We start from the raw sequence: 12864 nt of genomic DNA, 5'->3' as shown, positions 1-12864 counted from the left end.
CATTTTACTCATCTTAGCAACAAATACATACATACAAAAACACATGAACTGTACAATCTTCATCACAAAAAGGAAGAAAAACTCAAACTAGCTATATGTTGTTGGCTTTTATATAAGCAATTAAACTTCGATTTGATCACCTTTATCAGTTATGCCAGTAGGGGGAACCATTCGAACTAGTTATAGAACACTACACTTTATATTTCTCAAGCAGCATTGTCAAGTTTATCTTTTGATAGCTCACAATGACCTTACAATACACATAAATACTGAAATAAAAATGGTTATTACAAAGGAAATCTTACTCAAAGTAAGGGAAAGCTCAGTCTGACCTGTGAAAATGTCACTCAGAAAACTATAAGCAAATTAAGCACAAACACTGTCCCATGATAATCTCCCTCTCAAATAATTTTTCAATATAACCAGATTTATTACTAGTCTCTCATTTTATTTTATATTTCTCAATTAATGAACCTGAAAAAATAATCTTTACCTTTTCATACACATTTGTTAAATAAGTCTGACAAAATGAGTACAGGATACCTACTTAAAACTATATAGTTAACAAATTAATACAAGAATTTGATTAAAGCAAATGAATTCTGTCCTCCATATCAGAGGAGGTAAAGGATAAACTACCATCTTCAAACAATATTAACCCTGTTTTCTTTCCTTCTTTAACAGTATGTATACAATTAGTAAACATACTATAAATATACTATATGGTCCTATTTTAAGTGCAAATACCTAAGTGGAGAAAAAAAAAACTCAGAATTAAGGCAAAACAAAAAAACTAATAGCAACTAACAGCATTTTCTATAGTAAATGTTATAACATTTATATCTGCCATAACACATTAATTATATAATAGTAATGTACTGTTAGTTTTTACCTAATTTATTCCACATAATTAAAAAGTTTGTTAACAATAATAGACCCAATTTAATTAAGTAAATTTTCACATGGATTATCATAACCAACAGGTCATAAAAGAAAGTATCTCCTTTACATTTGCTTACAAGTAAGAATTAGTGATTTAAATTTGTTGTTCTTAAATATTAATCTGAATAAATAATTGAAAATTATATTTTAGATTCGCAAGTCTGACAGTAAACATAGTGAACTAGAATCTCTGGTGAGTTAAATCATATATGTGTATTTTGAGAAAGCTTTAGAACTGATTCTGATATAGACAAAAATTGGGAACTACTGACTTAACACACTTCCTTCACTGGACTCTAAAAACAGAATTAAAAGTACATCATAAGAGTGACTAAATATGCTATACTTGTCTTAATTAAGCTTTTTATCCTATCATAATAATATAACTTTCTCCTGTCAAAAGGGCCTTAATTTAGAAAATAAATGACATGGTCATTCTAGTAACACTGAAATATCCTATAGACTTTTAAGAGTTAAAAGTTGATGTTAAAGTACAAACATCTTTTTGATAATCAAACCAATTCTATCATCATAATTCTTAACACTGCTCGATACAAATATCTAGATAAAAAAGAGACAGCATTCTTGAATACTACTCTTCAGATAATTTTATGAAGATGAAAATACAGTTGTTAAAAAGGTTAGAATAAAAAAAGGTCATAATATTTCATATCTTTTGTTTTAAGCACAACATCAAGCTCTACAAGACAGATACTTCACTGCTACATTTTCATTGCTTTAGCCCTCTCACTGAAAATGGAACACAGGGTTGAACTCTTCATTAATCATAAGCTCTATAACTGGTACGAAGTGTTCTTCATACCAATGTATGTTCAGAAGTTTCTCACTACTTAAAAGTCACATGCCTTTGCATGGAAAACTCTTTCAAGTGCTTGGGGATCTAATCTCAAGATAAAAGTTACCAAACCCATAACCTCTAAGAAGAGGTCAGCTATCTTTGTAGTTGTTTGTGAAGACTGCACAAATTTTTGTTATGTGTAAATCCTACTGAACTAAATGCATACATGTTAAAACATGGTAGGGATACTTAAACTGATGAGTTCATAATGGAGGTAAAATTTATTGTTATTTCATTCCTGTTTGAAGACCTGCATTTGGTATATTTTTTTAAGATGTGAACTAGTTTCTTAAATGGAATAAACGTCAAAACCAAAACCAGAAATCATTTAGTTATAATGGATTTTCATGTCACTATCCAGGAAGGAAATGGTATAGAAGCAGATTCTGTAGTACACATATCTCCACTCTGTGGGGGCAGAGGGGGAGACAAGAAAAGTTTTTCAGTCCTGTAAAAGATTGTCGTGAAAATTTAAAACCTTAAAAAAGTGACTAAAAGTTAAAATAGGTCATTTGGAAAAGTGGGAAGTACTGATCTTTGGAAATGCAAAACAAAACTAAGATCCTAATATTCAGAATGAAGAATTAAACACAGAGTGTATAAAATTTCAGATGGTAAATAGGATAATAGTAAGTAATTTCAGAATACCTATCTCTTAGGGAATTTCCAAAATGACTCGAAGACTTCTGTTTTATTTTACTTAAAGATTGTTCTGTGACAAATTCACAGAAAAACCTACCAAAATTTTCCAGTCTGATCTGAACTCTAGTACAATACTATCATAAATCAAAGGGATCAAATTATAAAAGGGAAAAGACTGGATATTTTACCAAATACCACCCTCTCCCAAAAAGCAGCACAAGGCTTTGCAAAGGTCAAGCCAAATTTACATGAAATGGGTTTGGCGCATGCTTTCTTATACCAGGCAAAGCTTAAACTGTAGTAGTGCTGGAGATATATACGTTTTCTCCTCACCAGAAGATGTCGAGGTCTTTGTGGTTCAAAAGCTGAGGGATGCTGCTTCGGAGATGGAGGTCCCTGTGGATGAAGAGGATAATTCGGATGTAGCTAACTGAATGGACTAAGGTTCTGTTTAAGTTTTCATTATCTGATGGTGGATCACAATTATTTTTCAGCTAAGCTGTTCTTTTTGGTTTTGGTAACTTTCACGTTTTCCCAAGTAGACTATTGTTAGTGGACTTATTTGGGAGAAAGATTATATATATATAAATTATATATATATATAATTTTTCTTGAGAGAATGAGAGGAAAACAGATAAAAGAGGGAAGAAGAATGAAGGAAAAACATCTGTGTGTATACGAAGTTCCTTAGTATTGTACCACTTTGTATTTCAGACCTAATTAGAATCAAAACTCTGAATTCTGTCTCTTATGTATGACCACCTGTATATGTAAGTGCTCTCTCACCACATCCTTTGAGGATAGTAGCATTCATTCACTCTGAAGAAAGATCTTCCACTCTGTGAAGAACTTAATATTAAATTGGATAGCTTCATAATTTGGAAAATATTACCAAATTCCATTTAATTCTTCTTTGAAGACCCCTCCCACCCAACTTCTTTTTAGAGCACAGGAATGAAGATGATGAGCCTACTGTGAAATCTGAAAAGTAAATGACTACAGTCCGGACTTTGACATGGAGCTTTCTCTTTCAAATTTAATCTTTTTTTCCTAGTAAAATTTCTGAGAGGGAACAATTTCTAAAAGGAGATATTGCAGTACTATTATGGATACCCAGCACTCAAGGAAGCAAGTTACCACTGAGATTTATTTATCAAACACTTAATGGCAGTGTTCAGGCTTTAAGTGAAATATTATAAAGTAAGTTTTAAATATAAAGGCAGAACAATCAGTTGCACACATAAAGACATAACTATACTCATTCACATTCCAAACATAAGGGGAAAGAGAGGGTGAACAGAACAAACGACAACAATCCAAGAATTCTAATAGCACTCACCAACACATTTTTCGGCCAATTCACCTAAAAAAGCATCAGACAATTTTGGATTCCAGTCCCTGGTATGGATCTGTAAGATGTGTTTTCTTGCCTGAGAAGAAAAGTATAGATAAGTATCATCAAAACCTAAAATGTATAAGCTGGAACAAATTTTTACTAAGAATGCACCAGAAAAACAATTGCTTATTTTAAAAGATATCCGAATAACAACCATATTGACTCTGATTCTCAGTCAGCCTGTGAGTTACGCATTACAAATCTTATCTCTGAACCAAAGGAAGGCTATTAATTTTCCCTCCAGGGTTAGAAACTTGATTAATAGTACAAGATCACTGGCCAGCGCCGTGGCTCACTTGGCTAATTCTCCGCCTGCATCCCGGGGTTCTCGTCCTGGTTGGGGCGCTGGGTACTAGTCGCGGTTGCTCCTCTTCCAGTCCAGCTCTCTGCTGTGGCCCAGGAGGGCAGAGGAGGATGGCCCAAGTGCTTGGGTCCCTGCACCCGCATGGGAGACTGGGAGGAAGCACCCAGCTCCTGGCTTTGGATCCGCACAGCGCAGGCTGTGGCGGCCATTAGGGGAGTGAACCAACGGAGGGAAGACCTTTCTCTCTGTCTCTCTCTCTCACTGTCTAACTCTGCCTGTCAAAAAAAAAAAAAAAAAAGTACAAAATAATTAACTCATCCAGGACCAGAATTCAAAACTAAGTTTTCCACCATATCATTTTTACCATATGAAACATATGAACAAGAAATCCTGGTGTATTTTAATAAGTATAACTTTCAAACAAACTTTACATTTAAATTTTACAGAACTTTTAGGTCTATCATCTGTACAAAGTATTTGAATGATAATGAGCAATATGACAAATAATTTTAAAAACAATTGTACCCTGTTTTTTTTTTCCCAAAATAGCAATCTATAGCTTAAATCTGACTATATAGCACAATCAAAAACTTCCTTTACACTTTTTAATTCAGTTGAAAGGCAGAGAGAGAGACAGAGATTTAAAAACAGGCAGCACTCCCGTCTGCTGGTTTACTTCCCAAATGCCCTCAATGAACAAGACCAGAGTAGGCCAAAGTCAGGAGCCTGGAATTCAGTCCAGGACTCCCAAGTGGGTAGCAGGAACCCAACCACTCAAGCCATGACCTGCTGCCTCCCAGGGTGTGTCATCAGCAGGAAGTCTGAATTGGGAGCCAAAGCCAGGACTCAAATCTAAGTGCTCCAATACAAGATATGACGGGGCCAGCGCCATGGCTCACTTGGCTAATCCTCCGCCTGCAATGCCGGCATCCCATATAGGCGCCGGGTTCTGGTCCTGGTTGCTCTTCTTCCAGTCCAGTTCTCTGCTGTGGCTCAGGAGGGCAGTGGAAGATGGCCCAGGTGCTTGGGCGCCTGCACCTGCATGGGAGACCAGGAAAATGCACCTGGCTCCTGGCTTCAGATTGGCGCAGCGCCAGCCGTAGCGGCCATTTGGGGGGTGAACCAAGGAGGGAAGACCTTTCTCTCTGTCTCTCTCACTGTCTATAACTCAACCTGCCAAATAAAAAAAAAAGATATGGGAATCCTAAGCAGCATCTTTTTTTTTTTTTTTTTTTTTTGACAGGCAGAGTGGACAGTGAGAGAGAGAGAGAGAGAAAGGTCTTCCTTTGCCGTTGGTTCACCCTCCAATGGCTGCTGCGGCGAGCACGCTGCGGACGGCGCACCGCACTGATCCGAAGGCAGGAGCCAGGTACTTATCCTGGTCTCCCATGGGGTGCAGGGCCCAAGTACTTGGGCCATCCTCCACTGCACTCCCGGGCCACAGCAGAGAGCTGGCCTGGAAGAGGGGCAACTGGGACAGAATCCAGCGCCCCAACCGGGACTAAAACCCGGTGTGCCAGCGCCACAAGGCAGAGGATTAGCCTAGTGAGCCGCGGCACCGGCCCCAAGCAGCATCTTTTTTTTTTTTTTTTTTTTTTAATTTGAAAGTCAGAGTTACACAGAGAGAGGAGAGGCAGAGAGAGAAAGAGGTCTTCCATCTGCTGGTTCACTCGCCAAGCTGCAGCCATTTGGGGAATGAACCAGCAGATGGAAGACCTTGCTTTGTAACTCTTTCAAATAAATAAAATAAATATTTAAAAATAAATAAAAAACAAAAAAATTTATTTTTCAAAACAGTAAAAATGAAACACCAACACAGGGGCTGGTGTGTGGCACAACAGGTTAAGCTGCAGCTTGTGATACCAGCATCCCACGTCAGAGTGCCAGTGCAAATCCAGGCTGCTTTGCTTCTGATCCAGCTCCCTGCTAATGCACCTAGCTAAGCAGGGGAGCTTGGGCCCCTGCTACCCAGTGGGAGGCTTGGGTAGAGTTCCAGGCTCTTAGCTGCATCACAGCCATGCTTTTGCAGCCATCTGGAGAGTGAATAAGTGGATGAAAGAGCCTGCTTGCTTGCTTTCTCTCTCTTTCCCCCTCTCTGTATGTGCGTGTGACTCTACTTTTCAAGTAAATAAATAAATAAATCTTAAAAAAAAAAAAAAACACTGACATATAAGAATACATAATCAGCTGATACTAACAGCAGCAAGAGTCAGATCTGAATTTTTTTTCAGACTTGCCTTTTTGGGGGGAAATAAAAAATATCTTTTAAAAACTGAATATGAGGCCGGCGCCGCAGCTCACTAGCTAATCCTCCGCCTAGCGGCGCCGGCATACCGGGTTCTAGTCCCGGTTGGGACGCTGGATTCTGTCCCAGTTGCCCCTCTTCCAGGCCAGCTCTCTGCTGTGACCAGGGAGTGCAGTGGAGGATGGCCCAGGTGCTTGGGCCCTACACCCCATGGGAGACCAGGAAAAGCACCTGGCTCCTGCCATCGGATCAGCGCGGTGCGCCGGCCGCAGCGCGCCGGCCGCGGCGGCCATTGGAAGGTGAACCAACGGCAAAGGAAGACCTTTCTCTCTGTCTCTCTCTCTCACTGTCCATTCTGCCTGTTAAAAAAAAAAAAAAAAAAAAAAAAAAAAAAAAAAAACACGAATATGGAGCCGGCATTTGAAGCAGTTAATTGCCTTTTGGGATGCCCACATCCCATATAAGAGTGCCTAGCTCTAGTGGTGACTCCTGCACTTCCTATCCAGCTTTCTGTTAATGTGTAACCTAAGAGGCAGAAGTGATGGCTCATGTACTGAGGTTCCTGTCAGACACATGGGAGACCCAAATTGAGTTCCAGCCTCCTGGCTTTGGCCTAGCTTAGCCCTGGTTGTTGCTGGCATGTGGGAATTGAACCAGTGGATACAAGATCTCTCTCTTTCTCTTTCTGGATTTCAAATAAAATGAAAATAATTTCTTTATTGTAGAAATACATAAAAATGTGTTAAGAAGTTGAATATGCCTGTTTTCTCAATCCTGCTTCCTGAAAAAAAAATTTTTTTTAAAACAAGGAAATTATAACCAAGATGATAATATCTTGCTGTCTTGGGGAAGAATTTGGAGTACAGCACCAAAATAAAAACAACAAAGTTTTCAAGATAAATCCTTACAAAAAGTTAACAAAACCTGGAAATAGCTACCATTTCAAATCCAAGTTTTGTTCTTCTTTTTAAGATTTATTTATATATTTGTAAGTCAGAGTTACACAGAGAGAAAGAGATTGTTTGTCCACTGGTTGACTCCCCAAATGGCCACAATGGCCAGGACTGTGCCAGGTCAAAGCTAAGAGCCAAGAGCTTCACCAACCTGTCTCTCATGTGAGTGGCAGGGGCCCAAGCACTTGAGTCATCTTCCACTGGTTTCCCAGGTACATTAGCAGGGAGCTGGATTGGAAGCAGAACAGCTGGGACTTGAACTGGCACTCATGGGATGCTGAGGTCATAGGCAATGATTTAACATGCTGCACTACAATGTTGATCCCCAACTCCGTGTCCTAAACTAGGCACAGAGCTGCCAAGAAAAGTAATGATATAGCACTTAACTTTCTTCCAACTTGAAGTATCTGACTGAATGAATCCTAAATATAGGTCAAATCAAAATGCAAAAGCACTTCCATCCTTACAGCACATGTATTATGTAAGATGACATTAAGAATATATACAGACTGGCCAGTGCCGCAGCTCACTAGGCTAATCCTCCACCTGCATCGCTGGCACCCCAGGTTCTAGTCCCAGTTGGGGTGCCAGATTCTGTCCCAGTTGCTCCTCTTCCAGCTCTCTGCTGTGGCCCGGGAAGGTAGTGGAGGATGGCCCAAGTACTTGGGCCCTGCACCCGCATGGGAGACCAGGAGGAAGCACCTGGCTCCTGGCTTTGGATCAGCGCAGCGCGCCAGCCGTAGCAGCCATTTTGGGGGATGAACCAATGGAAGGAAGACCTTTCTCTCTTTCTGTCTCTCTCTCTCACTGTCTAACTCTGCCTGTCAAAAAAAAAAAAAAAAAGAGTATCTACAGACTTCATTAGCAGTATGAGTACTGCTCATTAAAAGACTCTTAAAATCAAAAACACATCAGGAAGTTTTAAACTGGAATGTATCTCCAAAAAGATCTATTTCTTTTCATTTTTATTTATTTCAGAAACAGATAGAAAGAGAAAGAGAGAGAGCACTCCATATACTGATTCACTCTCCTACTGCCTACAACAGCCAAGGCCAAAGCCAGGAACTCAATGCAGGTCTCTCATGAGTGGCAGGAACCCAATTACTGGAGGCATTACCTCTGTCTCTCAGGGTCTGTATTATTAGGAAGCTGAAATTAAAAACTGAGGTCAGGAACCAGAGTCAGGAATTGAATGTAGGTGCTCTGATGTGTGACATATGCATCTTAACCAATATCTTAACTGCCAGGCTAAGCACTTGCCACAAAAAAAAAATCTATTCTTATTCTTTCACTTTATAAAAAAGCAAATTTATTAAGCAACTAAATGTTTGGAGAAATGAAGTTATCTAATGTCAGCAAGTTACTGTCAGATCTTTAAAACACTGAAGTGACATGCTCCTTTGCTATATAATCCAATCAGAATCACTCTTCTTTTATCATATTAAAAACAAGACAAAGAATAAAGAATCAACTACTCTAAAGAAATCCACTATGCATGTTCCTCTCTATGACATACACAGTAAGAAGCCAAATGCTTTCTCATAGAAAATATTTTCTACTAAGAGTCAAAGATACATCCAAGCCCCTCATTTTTTATAATTCATAATATGCATATAACATTTATAACAATGATGATGACAAAGGAAAAAAAAAACAAAAGAAATTAAGAAGCATTACTACATTCAGAAGCTATATACTATTTTATGCCAATAAAGTTAACAAAATTATTAAAAATTAGAACTAAAACTTGCTTTTATTAATATTTTAATTGCTCAAATGGCAAAAGTCATGATATATTCTATTACTGAAGCCACAAGACTAATATGAGGCTGACAGATACCACTTTGAATTAACAACATAAATGTGATCTTGCTTCCTAATTCACTGACAAAACTGAAGCAGTCAAAAAAATTCCACACATTCCCACATAAAATCTATCCACCTAGCAGCATGTGCACCCATATATTCTGTCTTCCTCCAGTTATCACAGATAAATTAAACACCTCCTATCTAAAGTTATTCTCACCACTCACACAATAATCCTATTTACTCTTCCCCTATGAAGGACATCCTTCAACTTCATCAAAAATAATTTCTCCCAGCTGTTAAAAAACAAAGCTTGTTTCCATGTCCACCCCAATTCTTAACACCTCAAATCTTTGCTGCAAAACTCTGAAAAACTTGTGTAGGGGTCGGCATTGTGGTGCAGCAAGTTAAGGACCTGGCTACTCCACTTCTGAACCAGCTCCTCACTAATGGCCTGGGAAAGCAGTGGAAAACAGCCTAAGGGCTTGGGCCTCTGCCACCAACGTGAGAGACCCAGATTGTGCTCCAGATCTCTGGAATCCAGACACCAACGTGAGAGACCCAGATTGTGCTCCAGATCTCTGGTATCCAGCTGGCCCAGTTCCTGGCCGTTGCAGCTATCTGGGGAGTGAAACAGCAGATGGAAGATAGGTTCCTCTCTCTGTTTCTCCCTCTCTGTAACTCTATCCTTCAAATAGATAAATCTTTTTAAAAAGAAGAAAAAGAAAAACTTATGTCCACAGCCTCCAATTCTTTCTTTTTCTTTCAGATTAACTCTACTTCAGTTAAGCTTTTATACCCATCACTAATGAAACTACTCTCACCAGATTCACCACGACCTATAATGCTAAACAAGGGTCAGCTTCCTGTCATCTGATTTGACTTAACATATGACACAGTTTTTCACACTCTGCTGTTCTGGACCTTATTTACTATTAAACTCCCAATCTGTGTGTACTGTGCTTGTCTGTGAAGACTGTGATGGCCACAGAGACCCTCCTCAACAAGGACAATACAAAAGACAACTGGAAAATCAAGGAAATGACTTTCTCATGCTAAAATGAACATTGGCTGTGTCTCTTAAAACTTGGCACATTCCCATGTACTGGGAGAATCTAAAAGTTATGCTTTGACAGCTTTCTGTGTGTGTCAGACGTCACAAACAGGATAGGTAATGCTTCCTTATGCAGAAGCAGACTTTACTCTCTTCAGTCCTGTCTCTTACAATTAAATTTTTCCACGCACTGGTAAATTCTTGGAAGATACACTTATGCAATGAAAATGATGCTGTATATGCTACATTTCCTGTCCTAACAAAGCAAGGTAAACCCAGTGCAAGTTAAGAGGCTGTAAATTGGATTGTCAATCCAAATCTGAGTCAATTACTGGTGACTATGGAGATTAATGTCAAATTTAAGTATTAAATGTTCTACACACAGGAACCTTCTTTTCTGTATTGTTTTCTGTACAATCTGAATCACAGAGTTTTTTTACCTTTTTGTGTGCAAATAAGGCATTTTACACAGAGACCAAAGATCAAAGCCATAAAACAATATATATTCACAGGTGCCAGCACTGTGGTGTAGCAGGTAAAGCCACCACCTGTCATGCCAGTATCCCATATGGGCACCAGTTCGAGTCCCGGCTGCTCCATTTCTGATCTAACTCTCTGCTATGGCCTGGGGAAGTAGTAGAGGATGGCCCAAGTCCTTGGGCCTCTGTATCCATGTGGGAGACCCAGAAGAAGCTCCTGGTTCCTGGCTTTGGATCGGCACAGCTCTGGCCATTGCAGCCAATTGGGGAGTGAACCAGCAGATGGAGGACCGACCTCTCTCTCTCTGCCTCTCCTCTCTCTGTGTAACTCTGACTTTCAAATATATGAATAAATCTTTAAAATAAATAAATATATATATATATTCACATATAGTACCTCCTCTGCATACATATCTCCCTGTTAAACTACCATTCCCAATGAAGAGCCGAACATTGAACAAGTCAGAGTAAGAATAACAATATAAATTTTAGGGACAGATGTTTTGACACAGCAAGTTAAGCCACTGCTTGGGGTAATTGTATTCCATATTGGAGAGCCTGGTTGAAGTCCCCCGACTACTCTGCTTCCAATCCAGCTTCCTGCTAATGCTCCCTGGGGGCAGTAGATGATAATTTTGAGTACTTGAGTCCTGCCACCCACCTAGGAGACCCAGATGGAGTTCCTGGTTACCGGCATTGTAAACATTTGGGCAGTACCAGCCCTGGCTATTGTAAATATTTGGGCAGTAAACCACTGGACAGAATATCTCAACATCTCTCTCTCTCTCTTTCTCTGCACTTCAATTAAATAAATATTTTAAAATCTTTTTAAAAATTTCAAATAGAATTAGGAAACAAGAATTTTATATATTGTATTCTTTTAAAATATTTATATCATAAGGAATAAAGTTTCTGCTTTTAACTAAATGTGACACGGTCATTTCTGTGAAAATTGGAGGTCCTCATTCATAAACCCACCAATAGTCTGTAAAAACATTATTTTTATAAAAACAAATCTACCTAAGCTAACTATAGACATATTTCCTCCCATACAAGACAATCGCCACACTCTGGAGAAATAAAGGAAAGAGTAGGTAACCATAGTAATGTAATCAAGAGTTTCCCTCCTACTTTCTAAACATCATAAACTTTCTGATAACTGTCAATAGAAAAAGATTACGCTGTTTAATGATTATAGAAAGTTTTTAAAGTATTAACTAAGATATCCCATAAAGCACAAAATCTGAACAATGAAAATTCATAAAATATCACTGTCATAGTATAGTTTATACTTGAATTATATATAAATCACAATGTACCGAAAACAAAGATTCTCACCTTCTGATCAGGCAAATTGAAAAGGAATTCTCTGTCAAAACGACCAGGTCTCCTGAGTGCAGGATCTATGGAATCAAGTCTGTTTGTAGCACCAATAACAACAATTTCACCCCTATTATCTAATCCATCCATAAGGGCAAGGAGAGTGGAGACTATGGAGCTGAAAGAAAATTTTCATGCAAAATTGAAAATTTTAAAAAGAAAGGAAAGAAAAAAGACATAGTAAACATGGCTGTTCACAATAACTTTTATCAGTCTTAAATGCTATAAAATAGCATAAAGTAGCATGAAGACATCATAATACAAAAAATCATTTACAGAAAGTATTCTAGAAAATGTTAAAAAAAAAAAACAAAACACCAGAATCTTATAGACAGCAACCTAAAGAGAGAATGGGAGGGAGGAAGGAGAGACAGAGAGAGAGAAGAAAATATAAAATGGATCTCATCAAAATAAAAAATTTTCTGCTTCAAAGAACACTTTCAAGAAAGTAAAAAGACAACATAAAGGAAAAAATATTTGCAAATCAAAATAGTTGATAAGGGTCTAGAGAGCAGAATATATAAAACTATTACAACAACAATATAAATACAAATAATCAAGTAAAAAAAAAAAAGAAAAAAAAGATGTGCAGGCATTTGGCCCATCCCTGAGGGTGCACGCTGGGACACCCACATTCCATATCGGAATGCCTGGGTCTGAGTCCCGGCTCCACATCCAATTCCAGCTTCTTATGATGAGCACCTGGGAAGCAGCAGATGATGGCACAGGTGGTTAGATCCCTGCCACCCACGTCGGAGACCTGGACTGAGTTCCCAACTCCTGGCTTCAGCATGACCCAGTCCC

The 12864-nt window shown here is 38.6% G+C and overlaps 1 protein-coding gene across 4 annotated transcripts in view; it reads right to left on the bottom strand.

Annotated features, from left to right (window-relative positions):
* ATAD2B (ATPase family AAA domain containing 2B) overlaps positions 1-12864 on the bottom strand; it is a 221521-nt gene that overhangs the window by 102258 nt on the left and 106399 nt on the right. For all 4 annotated transcript variants that reach the window (XM_002710061.5, XM_070069369.1, XM_070069368.1 and 1 more), the window contains exons 14-15: positions 12019-12178; positions 3783-3873 (exon numbers count right to left, since the gene is read on the bottom strand). In XM_002710061.5, the coding sequence (XP_002710107.1) occupies positions 3783-3873; positions 12019-12178 (251 nt within the window). The remainder of the gene's footprint in view (positions 1-3782; positions 3874-12018; positions 12179-12864) is intronic.

Source organism: Oryctolagus cuniculus, chromosome 2, assembly GCF_964237555.1.
Source record: "Oryctolagus cuniculus chromosome 2, mOryCun1.1, whole genome shotgun sequence".
Lineage (NCBI taxonomy): Eukaryota > Metazoa > Chordata > Mammalia > Lagomorpha > Leporidae > Oryctolagus > Oryctolagus cuniculus.
This window is presented reverse-complemented; position numbering and strand designations above follow the sequence as displayed.